This window comes from Ylistrum balloti, unplaced genomic scaffold, assembly GCF_031769215.1.
Source record: "Ylistrum balloti isolate Yb309-2 unplaced genomic scaffold, AGI_CSIRO_Ybal_v1 Utg370386, whole genome shotgun sequence".
NCBI lineage: Eukaryota > Metazoa > Mollusca > Bivalvia > Pectinida > Pectinidae > Ylistrum > Ylistrum balloti.
This window is the reverse complement of record NW_026782268.1, coordinates 1765585-1783555: the sequence shown is the minus strand read 5'-3', so window position 1 is coordinate 1783555 and position 17971 is coordinate 1765585. Positions and strand designations below refer to the sequence as shown.

At 36.7% G+C, this 17971-nt stretch overlaps 1 protein-coding gene across 1 annotated transcript in view; it reads right to left on the bottom strand.

The window, feature by feature from the left end:
* LOC132554188 (nuclear receptor subfamily 1 group D member 2-like) overlaps positions 1 to 7631 on the bottom strand; it is a 28908-nt gene extending 21277 nt beyond the window's left edge. The window contains exon 1 of the mRNA XM_060218489.1: positions 7551 to 7631. Within this exon, the coding sequence (XP_060074472.1) occupies positions 7551 to 7575 (25 nt within the window). The 5' untranslated portion in view covers positions 7576 to 7631. The remainder of the gene's footprint in view (positions 1 to 7550) is intronic.
* Between the last annotated feature and the right edge of the window lie 10340 nt (positions 7632 to 17971).

Below are 17971 nucleotides of genomic sequence, written 5' to 3'. Positions count from 1 at the left end.
TGATATCCTCGGCGTACCCTAACGCAGTCTTTCCCAAGAAATACATAGAAAATTGACAATGGTAGACAAAGCTTACATGTTATATTTCAAATTTCGTCAATTGTGTAAATTTTCGTTACAAAAAACTCATTTTTAATGTCTTGCGCGACGATCTATGTACTTCCGTCCGAACATCGTATTGCTCATCAGGGCCGCTTATGCAAATGGAATCATTCAACGTTAAAGAACGCAACTATACTGAATGTAGGTATTGTTATATGTGGAAATGAAATGATACAATGGTAATCTAAAGATAATGTTTCATGTTAACCTGCACTTATTGCCATAAAATTTGCGGAAATTACAGATGTAACGGCATTCAGCCAATCTGTATCGGAAAGTCAAGGCTAGTTCCCATAAACTCCATGAGCCCAATATTCCGCAGTTCTTTTTCTATCCTAATCTGTACTTGGTGATTTCCAAACAGATTTACTCAGTTCAACCGTTTCAACCACTTACAGGTCTATTGTATCTTATGTAAATCACTGAACACCGAAACACCATTTCATCCGGTACGAAATTAGAACATTGCCTAATTCAAATATTCTTTCGTTCCATTCATTATAAATGAATGCGGTTATTTCCACCTGTATGTTGCTGCACATATTACAGAAAATCCTACCTCGTCATCTCTCAGTCGGGATTCCGGATTACGTTACCGGCCAGGATTTAACAAGAAAATTAAAGAGGGATGTCTTAAATTCACCACCTGTATTAACACATATTGTCAGAAAGTCAATCGTCCACCAATCTCCTTCGACTTAGTTTCTAGTTAATCTGATACCAAGCGTACCTGGAATTTGACCGAGCAGACCAAGGTGGTATGAATCCCAGCAGTAAGGTCACGACTAGTTCACACAGCATATCATACAAAGAGATACATGAGAGGGAAAAAAGAAAAGTTTAGCAGAAAAGTATATTGCGATACATACCTATCGTGTGCCTGTCATAACCAAGACATGTTCTAGCCATAGCTTTGATTTGTATAGACGATAAGTTTCCATCGGCGGATATTTCTATTCTGATAGTTACTTAAACTCTCTTTCTAGGTCAGATGTATTTATATATACTTATGCGATAACGTTTTGGTACATATAGGTATGCCCATGCATAAAGCAAGTTTACATTGTACTGTTCTTCTAATCTGATGATGTTTCACATCGTTCATCTCAATGTTCTGAGGTCCCATATTAGACAGTATTTCATTTAAATATAATAACACATATACATGTACTGCAGTATCCAATCGGGACCTCTATTAAACTTTTTTAGAATTACTGTCTGCTATAGAGAAATTTTGGGGTGCTTTGGGGGTTATTTCTGATGATTAAAAAGGGGGATTTGCTTTATTTCTGTTGCAATTTTCGTCCAAATATCATATTATATTTAGATAAGGAAACAAACTAAAATATGAATTTCATGTCCTTAAAATCAGAAAATGCTATCTTTAAAACAAGAAACAGAAACAAGGGCTCTACCTGTCAGGATTAACGTATTTCAAATATGTGATCTCACTCATTCATTTGTTTGGCAAGAATATTCCATCCCAAGACGACTCCACCCTTTCAGGGAGCACCATCTCACTAGGTGTGGGAAAGTATTTAAATTGTCCACACTTTCAGATGAATCACAACATTAACTACGCCATCAAATAGTCAAGTAGCAATTTCGTTTTTTCTAATAATGTCCCAAATTCCAACGGGCATAACTATAGACAAAGTGTAACCTACATATGAATTTTAAACAAGATCCTCTTTGTTCTCCTCAAGAAAGAGCGATAACAAACTTTCATTGTCGAAATCCAAGATGGACGCCTGTCAGCTTTTTTCTCCATTTTTCTGATCAGTCGCCTTTATATCGGAGTTTTGAAAAAAAAGTCCGTTCAAAGGTTTTCAAGTAAGAGCGATAATAGGCTATCTCCGATCAAAACTGGCAGCGATGGGTGGTAGACACAACAGCGAGTGTCGACTATCGTTAGTTTGAAGCTGATGATTAATTTCCCGTAGAATGTTATAATTTTGTGAAAAGTGCAATTTTCAATATTACAATGCTTGCCCGAAATCAAACGCATGGGAAATGTAATGAAATTTAACCATTTAGTCCCTTTAAATATATCACTTTATCGTAACACTGGTACATACATCTCCAGCCGTCTTGTACGAGAAGACAAGGAAATAGGTAAATTTTACATGGGAGTCTGGCTGGATATCTTTTATGTCTTCCTGTTTCAAGTTATTCGAGTCCCTAAACATCTATTTTTAAATAGTAGTAACCCGGGTGGGTACAGTTACCGAATTATAGTGTTGTTTTAAAAATGTCTGTCTAGACCAGATAGTCAAGATCTCGCCCACCTTAGAATTCAATGATGGCAGTGGACCGAAGCATTTCACTGGGTGCATGTAAGTGCAATACTGTTTTACATGCATATGAATAATGGCCTTCGTTACCATGACGATTTCAATCAGAAAAGGGTACTTTAAAGGGCATTGTAAATGTACAATCAGCTGTTTCGCTTTTGTTTTACTTTAAGGTTAAATAAAAGTATTGTTAGTGTCGCAGTCTACAGTATGTTTGATAGTACAGTCGATTGCGATAATGTTCCTTCGCGTGTTATAGAAACGGCACCCAACTCTAGTTAAACAATGCTTGGTTCTACATGCATGGTATAACGTCCAACAACTACCTGATTAATTATTCAATACCAGTCTGAATAATAATATCAATTCCCATTTGGGGTGTATGTATTGAGCAAAAGTACTGTACAAAGGCGCTGCTCAATGCCGTGAACGACAGACAAGTATGGATCCTTATCTTTGAATTTTCGAGACTTTTTATCGAAATAGGTTACTACACTTTATGTATATGGTATATTGTACCTTGATGTCATAAGAGCGTGTTGCCCTACGTCGAAACCTTACTTGCTGTCAATCGAGCATGTTGCCCTCTGTCGAAACCTTACTTGCTGTCATAAGAGCACGTGCCCTCTGCCGATACCTTACTTGCTGTCATAAGAGCATGTTGCCCTCTGTGGATATTTTACTTGTCATAAGAGCATGTTGCTCTCTGCCGATACCTTACTTGACGTCATAAGAGCACGTGCCCTCTGTCGATACCTCACTTGTTGTCATAAGAGCATGTTGCCCTCTGTCGATACCTTACTTGACGTCATAAGAGCACGTGCCCTCTGTCGATACCTCACTTGTTGTCATAAGAGCATGTTGCCCTCTGTCGATACCTTATTTGTTGTCATAAGAGTATGTTGTCCTCTGTCGATACCTTATTTGTTGTCATAGGAGCATGTTGTCCTCTGTCGATACTTTACTTGTCATAAGAGCACGTGCCCTCTGCCGATACCTCATTTGATGTCATCAGAGCATGTTGCCCTCTGTCTCGATACCTTATTTGTTGTCATAAGAGCACGTGCCCTCTGTCCCGATACCTTACTTGCTGTCAATCGAGCACGTGCCCTCTGTCTCGATACCTTACTTGTTGTCATAAGAGCATGTTGCCCTCTGTCTCGATACCTGACTTGTTGTCATAAATGCATGTTGCCCTCTGTCTCGATACCTTATTTGTTGTCATAAGAGTACGTTGTTCTCTGTCTAAGTATATATGTAAATATTAACATGCTCGCTACCAAATTTCGGAGAGTCAGCAGAGAGACACATTTGTTATAAATAGTTGACTAGTATCTTGTCATACAACAATATGTATGTATATACTTATCATCTAACGTGTAGTCACATGTCACTGAAAATAAGGATGTCAACTTCCGGTTGTAAACTTCAAAATTAAAAAAAACAACATACAAGCCTGTGTGATATATTTGCCTTTGTTATCGGTAATATGGTCTATCTAGAATTGATTACAACTAATGGAACTTTACTGCGGTCTTAACGTTGTGGAAAAACGGCATTTCAAATGCATTGTTTCTACTTTACTAGCAAACCACTCGTAGTCGATGTCATTGTCACATATGTGTACATGTTTCTGATAAACGTTAAGAGATGGACTTAATCACATGTGTACTCACACATTATCAAAATCACACTTGCACGTTGTAACACGTTTACCAGCATATGGAAATTTGCGAAGATGCATTTTTCTCGACTCAACATTAACATTAAACATGTCTTTTTTCTAAAAAGGTCTGCACGTAAATGGTCATTACCAAGGACTTTCATGAAGAAAATTATATAAAAAACCTCACAATGCGTCAATTCAACAGTCCGTGGCAGAAGATGAACCGGACCCGAGTTGATGAAGGGACGAGATTTTCGTCAATATATCTTTTTTTTCAAATCGCGTGAAATATCTAGCGACGAGACTGGATTAGAAGAACCAGATGGAATTTCCCATTCCAAAAGAAGCAGTTGCCTATCCCTCTCTAGCTAGGTAGATCCGAGTTCATGGTATTACCAAATATAGCATTAGCTGCATGATAATTTTGGACCCTGTATATAAATTATCACTTGGAAGATATAAGATCATTTGTCTTGGAAACATAACTATTTGGATGACGACGATAATTATGCAATACCTAGCTCCTAAGCTGATCAGCCAATATGGCTTGGATTGCTTAGCAACAGTAATGTATGAATTCGGTAGCCCTATAAATGTGAACGTGCACATCTATAACATTTGTAGATACAGTTAATTTGCATTCAATCACACAAGATTGGCAAATGAACAAAATTTTAAGAAGTTAATACCCTGTGTTAAAAAAACAGTATTTGATATTATCTCGACAAACTAACAATGCTCACTCTGGCCATGTTCTATATCCTAAAGATAACAGCGTGTAAACCTAGATCTCGTATGAACATGAAACAGAAACGTATACAGACATTAACAATCTATTGGTTCCATGAGGGTACGATCACGAGAAAAGATCAGGTCCTTATAATATTGTATTGATTTCAGATGACAATAGGTGTCGGTTGTACCCTGTTCTACGTCGGTAGTTGGGTACATAATTGACGATCCCTTGCAGTGTCCCTTGCACTCAGCGGTGTATATCTATTTATCAAATACGTCGTCGGCTCTCTGCGTCATCGAAAATCTTGTTTATAAATACTTCATGTATATATGAAATATTATTAGCATTTGGATAATATACTGGCAAATTTCAGAACATCATGGACGTAGGTTACAGTCATATATAATGTAAAGAGCTCGCAACATCAGTTACAATATGAACATCACTTCAGCTTATTATTGATATCATGGAAAGACAAATGATAAGAAAGGTGAGCATGGAATCACTGACGTATATATAGACCCAAGTCTGTGATAGAACCAAACAAAATATCATTTCTAAATTAATACTAAAGTGATTTTATTTTTTCCTTTCCCATTTAATTTGTGTTAAGAAAACCTTTTAGCGAATGAGTTTTGTTTTCTCAGAGAACACATGCACCAGCATTCATCTGGGTCATAAATCAGAAGTTTGCTATAAGGTCTGGTCATATGTGTAAACATGTCGCGGTCAGCGAGATTTCGCCAACATTACATTATGCAAGGTCATGGTCGAAACGACACTGGATCACGCGTTCACGTGTCAAAAGTTGAGGGTGAATATAAGAGCGACTAATCTGTGCTGCTAATTCTGTTTGGTTATGGTATTAGACTAGACATGTTTGCTTGTATATTTACAGTACTAAACCTCTACTTACCAGTAAATAAACTTGACCCAGTTTTCAGACATACGCGATGGACAGTGATGCAACACATACCTGTTAACAATACCTTCAGATTGATGTAGGTCTATATACTATAAACTGATTACAGTATAATTCGTTACATATCTTATAAATTAATATATTTTTCTGCTTTCGTCACACCATTCCTCTAGAAGCAAGAGATGCGACATTATACTCCGATTCCAATTCCGTCAGTATTTTCGGACAAAATAGGAATCACATATTATATACATTTAGATAAAGGGTTTGAAGGTTTTACCCTACCGTAACATCAACAACACTTCTGTAATTGAAATATTTTGTTTTCGAAAAAGACAATACTTTACTCATATAATCACACCCTATGTATTACAAAATGTACTGTGTCTCAACTAAGGCTGAAACGTAATAGGCAAGATATTTGATATTAGTAATTTTGTAAATTCCTTTCATTGTTGGTATTTACTTGGTAAAGAAATCCTTTGATCGTGAAAACGTAGATATCGATTTGTACATTTGAAATAAAATGCATATTGAAAAACCGCGGGGAGTCGAGTTTAAATAGATGATTTGTTTAGATAAGGTGATTTTCAACAAAGTGATCCTTAAACGTTTGGTTGTGCGCTGAACGCCGGTTTATATACAGGTCGGTTTCGAAGCATTTTGAACTGCATGTTTACATATCCTTAACACTTATTTGGTTTAACAATAATTTCAAGTGTTATCAACTGATAGGACATACAAATGTTCCTGTTTATGGTGTTTCGTGAGGATGGGCTATATGCATGTATCGTGAATTCAACGTGATGATGCACAGAAATTATCACATTTATCACATTGAGGGCCTATGATGTATTGATTCCGGACCAGGATGCTGCGCTAAATCTTATTAATTATTTGTTTTTGTGACAGATAAAATTGCCAAGAGGACTTCTGATACAGATCACTGTAGTATACATGTATGCAGTCGTTTACCCCACACCTCACGGATTGTAGCTCATAACATCAAAATTTCAATCAACGTCGGTAAAAAATCTTTTTACCTAAAATCCGGCTGTCACTTTAATCATCTGGATATAAAAACGGACATATATATCTAAGTTGGCGATATATTATTAAAAACTCGAACCACAACACCACAGAAAATATATTTTTACATTCCCTTTACAAGCACTGTTCGTATTATCGATAGTCCAGACATTTTAATCTATTGCCATTTTGAGGAAATCCGTGATTACTCATAAACTGAACGTGAATATAAGGACTCCCGAGGTGAACTTAATGACGAATAGCCCTTCACAGTACGACAGGGAAGAGGTCCGGGATGAAGGATGATAAATGGCGATGTCTCGTGGTAACATTCAGTTATTTGTGTACCTGTTACGTAGTGTTATTTTCCCGATCTGCACTTACATGTAAACATTTATGTGTACAAATATATGTAAATATTTTCACGGTATGAAACTCATTAGGATTTCACGCACTGATGCATATGTACATACAGGAAGCAGGCGCACGACTGCTTTGCCTGATTACATACTTTTAAGTACATATGTACTTTTAGGTCGTTAAAATGATAGATATTTGCCATGCTGTGCAACTGATAGGTAAAGTTTACGATTTGAAATTACATCGTTCATGTGGGTAGCAAATTTCCATGGTCATATTTTCACCACAATTATTTGTTTATATACAATATAGTCCCACGTCACGCATGCTATCTGTTCATTAAGACCTACCTCAACGTTCGGCCTGCCCTTGTACAGAGCTTGTACCAGTGTTTACACCGGAATTAAATGTAGTTACAAGTCTCGTTGCTTCTTCACTTACCTGTTCCTTCGGTGAAAATATCCATGCTTACGAGCAAAAACGGAGACACGCCCCTTCAAAAACAAATATATGTGTTTTCGTCTGTGTTTGTAGTAATGCGGTTCCCATTCACAACAATCTTCTTGTACGCGAATGTGTGTTAGGTGTCATGTGACTTGAAGCGTAAATAAACATTGGGTTTCGTTTCAAGAGGAGTGTCAACATAGCGCTTGAACCGAATGGTCCCTAACCTGAAGCGTGTATCTGATCCAGACTTATCTACTTCTAAGGCCGTCTCAAAACAATATACGTGGCGATTGCGAAATGCCAGTTTATTTGCGATATTAAAGAACATTTAATTAGCATGAATGTGCCCAAAATCAAATTGTCCATTTGGAACATGAACAATTTGTATTTAAGCGAGTGTCAATTTCACGAAAAGAATTAATCGGGAATGTTTGAAATGATGTTGAATTTCGTTTGAGACGGGCCCTCGTTATTGCCCATTGGGGTAACAATCTAGAACGTAGCCGATGAGCCATGCAACCACGTAGAATAGAGATTTATCGGTACAGAAAAGTAACTATTATCCACATGTACGAATAAGTCATTGTCTTAGTATATGTATATATATTAAAGCAAACTAATTGACAGAACATTTTTTTCTCCGTGGACCATGTGACAGTATGTTATTGATGGTTAATAGGACATTTTATAATGCATATTGCATATTAATGTACACTTTATATTACTGACATGGATCAGATTAATTTTATTTGTTCTATAATATACGTTGAATGTGTCTAACGTTTGAATATTTATATACGTGTTTTAATTTGGAATATACATGTGCGTCAGTTAAATAACACACTATATGTTCATGTTCGATAGAACATTGTTGTAATATATTACATATGTTGACTGTGTTTAATAGACTTGTGTGAGCGGTGGTGGTGGCGTGTGGTGGTGTGTGAGTGGTGGTGCGTGAGTGGTGTGTGAGTGAATGGTATGTGTGTGAGTGGTGGTGTGTGTGAGTGGTGGTGTGTGTGGTGGTAGTGTGTGTGAGTGGTGTTGGTGTGTGCGTGGTGATGTGTGTGTGTGAGTGGTGGTGGTGTATGAGTGGTGGTGGTGTGTGAGTGGTAGTGGTGGTGTGTGAGTGGTGTGTGTGTGATAGGTGGTGTGTGTGAGTGGTAGTGGTGGTGTGTGAGTGGTGGTGGTGTGTGTGAGTGGTGGTGGTGTGTGTGTGAGTGGTGGTGGTGTGTGTTAGTGGTGGTGGTGTGTGAGTGGTGGTGGTGTGTGTGTGGTGGTGGTGGTGTATGAGTGGTGGTGGTGTGTGAGTGGTGGTGTGTGTGTGTGAGTGGTGGTGGTGTGTGAGTGGTGGTGGTGTGTGTGAGTGGTGGTGTGAGAGTGGTGTGTGTGTGAGTGGTGTTGGTGTGTGTGAGTGGTGGTGGTGGTGGTGTGTGAGTGGTGGTGGTGTGTGTGAGTGGTGGTGTGAGAGTGGTGGTGTGTGAGTGGTGGTGTGTTAGTGGTGGTGTGTGTGGTGGTGTGTGTGAGTGGTGTGTGTGTGTGAGTGGTGGTGGTGTGTGAGTGGTGGTGTGTGTGTGTGAGTGGTGGTGGTGGTGTGTGGTGGTGGTGTGTGTTGTGTGGTGTGTGGTGGTATGTGTGTGGTGGTATGTGTGTGTGTGGTTGTGGTGGTGGCATGTGGTGGTGGTGTGTGTGTGGTGTGTGTGTGGTGTGTGTGTGTGTGTGTGTTTGTGGTGTGTGTGTGAGTGGTGGTGGTGTGAGTGGTGGTGTGTGTGAGTGGCGGTGGTGTGAGTGGTGGTGGTGTGAGTGGTGTGTGTGTGAGTGGTGGTGGTGTATGAGTGGTGTTGGTGGTGTGTGAGTGGTGGTGGTGTGTGTGAGTGGTGGTGTGTGAGTGGTGTGTGTGTGTGTGTGTGTGGTAGTGGTGGTGTGAGAGTGGTGGTGTGTGTGGTGTGTGTGGTGGTGGTGTATGGTGGTGGTATGTGTGTGGTGGTGGTGGTGGTGGTGTGTGTGGTGGTGTGTGGTGATGGTGTGTGTGTGGTGGTGGTGTGTGTGTGTGTGTGGTGGTGATGGTGTGTGAGCGATTGTGGTGGTGGTGATGTGTGTGTATTGTCAATGCATGTGTATTTAGTTGTATTATAAATAAAAACAATTATCCCTTTTGTATTTTAAGTCTGCTTATACGTGCTTATCGTTTGTGTAGATAGGTGGGTTAATAAGTTTGACTGTACGACATATATGTACAATCAAATTAAAAGTTATCTACGACACGATCATAATTATCAAGTCTTAATAAACTAGATGGAGTAAGATGGCGACAGTTGTAATAGGTTTGTATACGAGTGTATACAGCATTGTATTATCATAATCAAGTTATAAAATTTGACAAAGAAAAAAGAGAGAAAGAATATCTCGGACGATTTAACAATTCGAAAAGATTGTGCATTCTGATCGAATTATCTCCGTTTGATTGAGAATGAGTAAGTGCGTGCGTGCGTACGTGCAGCCTTGATCCTTAAAATCGATTTTCAGTAAAAGTCACACTCAGGAATAAAACCGATAAAGTTTTATCATTCTGAAAGTATAACTATACTTATTTTGTTAATATAATTTATGTTATATATCATGTAATATTCAGGTAATTACACATGTAACTGTAAATATACCTGATTTTATCCTGTAACAGGCACTGCGATTGTCAGAATACACCTGCCTCATATATTTTTCACCCGGCTGTATTTGGCAGAGGCGGAATACAGACAGAAGAATAAGCTGAATTTACTTAGATACTTTTATTTAAATATTGTTATTAAAATTACATATTGTAATGGACATGGTGATCTATGAAAGTTCATAAAATCTCTGTTATACCCGATGAAGTTTAAAAATATGTTACGTTGGCGTCCGTCATCAGGCAAAATTCCGCTAACCTCAACATCCCAGGTAAACAAAGATTGAACAACAAAATTACTGAAGTAATTGATTGATTTTCAATCGATGTTGCAGAATAAATAGAATACATGTTCAGTGTCTTAAAATCATGATAAGCCGTATTTTGGCTCGGACGGACACTTAAAAGACGTCAAAGGCTCGTCACCTCTCTCTCTCTCTCTCTCTCTCTCTCTCTCTCTCTCTCTCTCTCTCTCTCTCTCTCTCTCTCTCTCTCTCTCTCTCTCTCTCTCTCTCTCTCTCTCTCTCTCTCTCTCTCTCTCTCTCTCTCTCTCTCTCTCTCTCTCTCTCTCTCTCTCTCTCTCTCTCTCGTCAAAATACAGCTTATGTTTTTAGACTATCAGTATCATTGAATTCCTCGAATTATTTCATCCCAATCTTTAAATAGCGTTTAGCAGCATGTTTGTAGCCAAAGAGACGTGTACGACGATCTTTCGATTCTTCATTATAATGAATTTTTTTTTAAATGGCCATGACTCACTAAAGGGATCATTCTCCAATTACACTCCTACCAATGAAACCGGTTTGAAAGTTGTAGTCATGCGTCTCTTAATCTTCAGCAATACTCACACTATCCACCTTTACACTACAGGTTGTGGCCAATAGACCACGATTTCGACGAACTGTCTGTCAATAACCTATTCCCAAAATAACTCGGAAGCCCTACATTCTCAAAAGAGGGTAGATACACATGTAGAAGCGAGCGTCTGACTATAGGGTCACCAGCTGATGGGTCATGTCATTCTTTTATACCGTAGAAGGCTTCATTATAAGAGTTACGCCCCCTGATAATCGTATCTTGAACTCAAAGAGTTGTCCTTCTTACTTGTTCACATACCATTGTCGTCTGTTTTCCTAACCCCATTCAACGATTTGACCAACTCATAGTTAGATAAGAGGTCCGGAGATCTACAGATCATTCGCTGGAAACAGATTTTTTTTATCTACATGTAATAATTCTGTTTCTGGGATATACGGGTATTTAAGAATGCTGCAATGTAATATTTAGATGCCAGGTAGACGATGAGAAATAAAATATGATTGTAAATCTGGTTTTTACTGTACAATAAATGACAAGGAAAACATCATATCGATACATTTATATCACAATTCAGCGCCATTATGGTTATCATGAAACTGTATACGCCACTATCGGAATCACGCAATTTCAGTTTTTTCTAGGCGAATGAAATGCAAATGGCGGAATCTATGCTACAATGAAAGAATGAAATTTTTGGGGTACATGGTGGCCTATTTTTCTAACCTTTCACAACGTCAGCCACCCAAACTGTAATAACCTCTCCGGTATCTTATATCGGTTGGGAAGTCACGTGGGTATCCATGAACGACCTCTGGTGATGAGTTAATTTATTGATCTGTCTCTTATTTCACACCACAATCCAATTCTTGTGATTTGCATGTGTGTTGTATAGGTCATATGAAACATTCACATAAAACTTCGATTTTCTGGTGAGATCAGACGAACGAACTTAAAAAGTTGAGTTAACATGAACTGATGAATGTGTTAAAAGCCCCGAAGCAATTACGATTTAAATTTGTCATTTGTAGAAAGTGATACATTATAAATATTGCAATCCAAACACTCAGAAATAAAGAAAATTCGCTGCTAGACGAAATCAATTGCAAGATGCTAAAAAGAATACAACCTGTCCATATATATATAGACATAATTGTTTTCTGCTAATTTAAAATAAACCTTTCAATCGAACCTAGGTCAAAGGCAGACATTGTCATCAGTCGGACCGCGATCGCCCAGCGCCATCTTATCTTTAATGTATCTCTGTCATCTACTTTCTATATTACAAAGTCAAAGAATTTCATTCTGCCATAATAACACTGTTTGCGTCTTCCAAGAAGAAAGTTGCTTTGCGTCACTAAAGCGTAGAGGGATAAGCACAGGTATAAATATTCTGGAAGGCGAAATGTCTTCTAATCCATCGGTCAACACTATACGCCACGTAAAAAAAAAAAAAAAATAAGAAAATTGCATATGTAGCTTGAAAGAGCACGTGCAAATGTAATCAGTAGGCCTTCTGATCGTTCATGACAACTAATTATTTGCCGATGGAACCGCGATGGCGCCCATAACACTACATCTGAATTGGAAACAAATCATATTCCTGTCTAGAAAAGGAAAGTCAATCGGAGTGAAATTGAAACTAACATGCTTACCGTACAGCCGGTCAAGAGGCTAGTTTGTCCTGTTATGATATATGTACAATGCTTAAAATCAAAAATAATTTCAACATTAAAATCTAATTTTACTTTTACGATTTCATTGTACAACTATAGGTTGTCCTCGGTCTTCTGATTGGCCGATTCTAAACATTCTCACATATCACCTCTAAATCAATCCAATAATACTAAAATCCAATTATAGATACGAGGTATTTTCCGTGACGTCATAATAGCGTTCCAGTTGCACGTGGATATAACAATCCAACAACACCGGATCGTTCCGAAATGTAGTAGCAAGGGATTTCAGTGACGTCAGAACAATTGTTAACAAGATTGCAGATGGCGGAAGATTAAAAGTTTGAAGAAAAAGACAGAAAAAAAAACCCATTCAAATTGCAATAGATATAGCAGTGAAAATTCTTCTGGTTATATCAATTAAAAGAAAAAATGCAATACAATTTCGAATGCGAAATTGATCAGATTGTTGTCGAAATTATATGCTGAGGAAAAAACGGTAAATGGAATGGCATTGTAAAACTATGTATTTCCTATTAATTTTGTTAATTAGTTCAGCTTCATGTTTTTTTTTTTTTTTTTTTTTTTAATTTTTTTTTTTTTTTTTTTTTTTTTTTTTTTTTTTTTAATTTTGTGTTTTTTTTTTTCTTGTTTGTTATTTTAGTAGAAGCAGGGACGTATAAAATACGCCCCGTTTCTATAAAAAGACAGGAAAGGATTATTTCGTAAAGTGAAAATATTACAAAACCTGACCTTGGGTTCATGCGATGATTTATCAACACGAGAATTATCAGGCTGGTGCATCCCCTTGTTTAGATTTTCATATTTCTTCCGATCAATTTTGATTTTCTTCAGCCGCTTTAAATATTTTGAAAATCAGGCACAGATGAGTTCTGGAAGAATGAAACAGCTGAGTGCAATTATTTGTCCGTACTGTATTAATGTATGATAATGATTATTGGGAGGTATTGCTCACCTGTATATCTTTTGTACAATCTTTAACAAGTAATCGAACCACCAGTGGACGTAATGTGTACGTAAGGTTTCCTTGGTAATGAAAAGAAATAAAGGAATTATTTAAATATTGGATGGTTGACAGGCTGGTAGATTGTATTGTCAATATCAGGACTAGGTATGTCATAAAATAAAGGGTTCGTGTTACCGCCTAAGCGAATCTGTCTATAGCGGGGATCCGTCTCACCGACAATCGCCAGGGCTCTGTCGTACCCCTGTGTACATAATATATTTCTATTTGCATTGTCCGAGCCTTGATAAAATGGGACTCTAATGGAAAAAACGAACTTATGATTTTCAAAAATATCTACATCACATTTAGCATACCATCTAAATGTTCAATTTAAAAAGGGTGTAGATTTTGTGTTAGTCAACTCTCATTAAAAGAGCTGTTTGATGACCGGCGAAAGCCTACGTGAACTGGTAGAACAGCTTTGTATGAGATCGGCACTTGTAATGTGATCTGTTATCTCAAGAGTATTTTTTGTGACTTGTAAATCTTTTTTATTCATAAATAATATGGTCAACTGCCAATTTCTTTTAAATTCCATACACGGCGATCCTTTTACATGTTACTTGACAAGTTTTTCTCTGGTAGTACAAGCTAGTATTATGTTTGTGTGTGATAGAAAACCATTTTCAGGCCTAATTTCTTCCACACTCATTTAATGTAAGACATATTAAGTAAATATAGATATAGATAATGTATTACATACTACTAATACGAAATACAGGCCTTGTTTCATGGTTCGTTTTTTTTTTTTTTTTTAGTTAAACAGGACACAAAATCGACATAAATTTTGTTAACGAACGCAAACGATTACACAATACCGCGCCAGTGTTAATGTGAAGGGATCGTCTCATAGGAATGTCTGTAAGTTACACCACAAAGAAATCAAGACGAGACGATTAACAGATTCAAATATGATTTACAAATATTATCATGATATGTGCTTTTATGAATGTGTTCTATGGATTTAAAAAAAAAAAAAAAAATTACACTCATTCCAACAACAGCAGGAAATTTATCTTATCAGGTCCAGCAACGAGAAATTTAATATTGTAACTAAAATCCAATGTTGGCGTTATTACAACATGATAGGGAAAGGATCATGATTGTATATATATAACCACACAATGTTTTTTAAGCTTATAAGTTTATAGTTAGATATCAGTCAATCTTATTAACATACTTTATTTACTGTCGGTCATTTTCAGACAACGGAAGTTTTTCACGTGTTGCTAAATAAAGGAGGTTTTATCCGATAATGGTGATTTTGTGTATATCGTAAAAGTTACTAAAAGATCCAAATGTATACATATATATGTGTAAATGTTACTGAAAGCATTGCAATACCGATAAATGTTTGTGATTTACGACCTCCGAACAGCCAGAGTCATATGAAGACGGCACGGTGTTCAAGGATGTATATTTTCATGACCGAAACGTCATAACCTGGAGGCTGTAACAGATTCTGTTATTTCGGATAAATTGTGTTTCAAATAACATCAAGAAATACAGGTAACTTGAATTTCGTCTAAAGTCAATGATAATTCCAATATAATGCAATTCGTTTCAATTTTTTTGTTAATGAAAAAAAATACATTGAGACATTTTAAATATTCGCTTGCTACATAAAGTACTGTATAAAATACAGTAGGATGTATAACAGTATAAGCAACGAATTTTGTTTGACCTGAAGTCTGAATGTTTTGTCTCCCTTTGTACTGCCGGCTTATCGATGCCATACAAGCATTTTCGACTTCATCCAGGTCAATATAATTTCATTCGCCAGCTGAAATAATTTAGGGATATTCATGATTTTCAAATACATACAAAAGCTACACGAATATTGACCACTACAAAATCTAGGGGATGTTTCCAACAAATCTTCTCTATTACCAGAAAGATGTATTTGTTTAGTCACAGTTAATGAATTAATGTACCGATGGTTATTTAGGAATTTTTGACACAATGTACCAGCAGTTTTCCTAAAGTATTTTAGTTCAGCTTTGTCGTTAACGAAGGATTCATCAGACCACAGCCTCCACATTACTTAAACTCGCCTCTGAAGTGAAAACAGCCTAACCACTAGAAATATCTCCTAATACATATAGATATATATTTCTGCTATAACTTTTTTCATAGTTTTAGAACACTTTCTTGATAACAGTTTCTTCCGAAGTAGCCGAAAGTAATTTTGTAGTTTCTTCTGATATTTTTTTCTCGTTTGTGTCTTTGAAAACCATACTACTCATTCGCTCTGTCAAAAGTTCCCTTTCCCAAACTGGAACACGTCTGGGTTTTTTCCTTTGATTTTCCACAGCTCTTCACCTTCCTCTGACCAAGCTTATCCGCCTTTTCAAACCGTTTGAATGTACTTGACATGTGTCTCTAACTTTTGAAACGTTTACAAGGAAACTCCCAGCCATCATTGATGTAGTTTCATTCATTAACCTGCTAAATAAGATGCAGGTGAGTGAACTTGACTTCCGGCAATATGAGGAAGTGGCAGAGGATTAAACTACAAGTACACAGCATAGTAATGTAACGACCGAATTGCCAGGAAATTAATCGATGTCTGGTTTGGAGCGAAATGTGAAACTTAAGATGGTAGCACATTTTGATCACGGCAAGCCTTTCTCCACCACGCGACAGGTAAGCATGTGTAAGAATGCCAATGGGAATAGATCGACCGTTTTCCAGTTAAAATGTTGCGATATATGAAAATAAAGAGATAACAAAATATTTATTAATATTTTGTGTCTGTAACGAAAGGACAATGTAACTAAAAGCATTCTTCTCTTCACATTTTACTCAAAGAACACGTAACGTGATCGTTACATAGGAATAGAAAGGCACGAAGATCGACATATTTCGGAAACAAGAATGATAATTCAAATATGTAACTCCGGGCAACGGCTTATCAAATACTTTCAACATAGGCTTTCAGACCAGTTTTAAATATTTTTGGTCGATTAGTAATAAATATACTTAAATCACTTACCAATCCTAGTACAGTGAGTTACCAATATAGACCAACTTATCATATAAGTACGTAGACATGATTAAAAGCATCTCGCATAATGAGCTTAATTATCAGAGACAACCTTAAAGATATCCTGTTTATCTAATTTATATGAATAAAAATATACAATATGGCACAGCTGAAGGATGTGAACGAAATAGTCGTATCAATTTCAGACATTCCATAAAACCTGCCGAATAATTCTAGAAAATTCAATTGTAACAGATACCAACAAAATGAAGATAATTGACATATGCACATATTTACAATGGGTACAACAGTACTAAACCGGCCATGCCTTATTAGAATTTTTTTTACATATCTTCACCATACTGCCCCATACAATATATACATCTCTAATTTCCCTAACAAGGATTTTTTTCAATAAAATCTTCAAATTAGAACGACTTTTTAATTCATCTTTCAACACAGCTGTCGTTGGAAAACTTTGCTGTGTAAGTTAATTTTCTCATACAGATTTATGCATCAATTATTTGGCGAGCAAGAAACAGCAGTATAAGTGGAATATTCCTAGACATCTCTCCTACATTGTTACAACACCAAGAGTTACAGCAAGTGATTTAGCAGCAACACAAACAAAATTGCTGAAAAATGTTCTCTGATGTTCATACAGACATATAATTTCTGAATATCATAACTTTTCAGAAGGGAATGTTTTCTATAAATAGAATACCAGAATAGACAGTGCTGTTACAGCACGTGAATATAGCACAATATAAGCTTGGCAACATACTGTTTTACTGGGGATGCCTGTACAAGCTGCGTAAACTGCATAATACAGAAATGAAAATTTCACATATATAGGGTCATATGGGGGTCACTTCATGAAATTCATGAAGTGGGTATGAGAATTTTTCATTTTAGCAAAACTCTACCAACCTCCAAAGAAATGAAATGCATTTCTTAAAATCAAATCAAAAAGTGAAAATAAACTTATTTTTTTACAAAAAAAAAAAAGAGTTTTTACTCCTGTGTCTAACTTAAAATCTGATATTGTGATTGTTTTACATCATTTTCTCATTTAAATTTGAGGTAACAATAGGTTATATACAATGTATTTTTTTTTTTCTTTTTTAGAAAAAGTTATTCTTGAATAATAGGATAACAGTGAGATGAAAGATTGTGTTACACCACTTCAAAGTCTATATAGAGCATTATACATGTGTGGTGTTCAGCCACTTGAAAATTTACAAC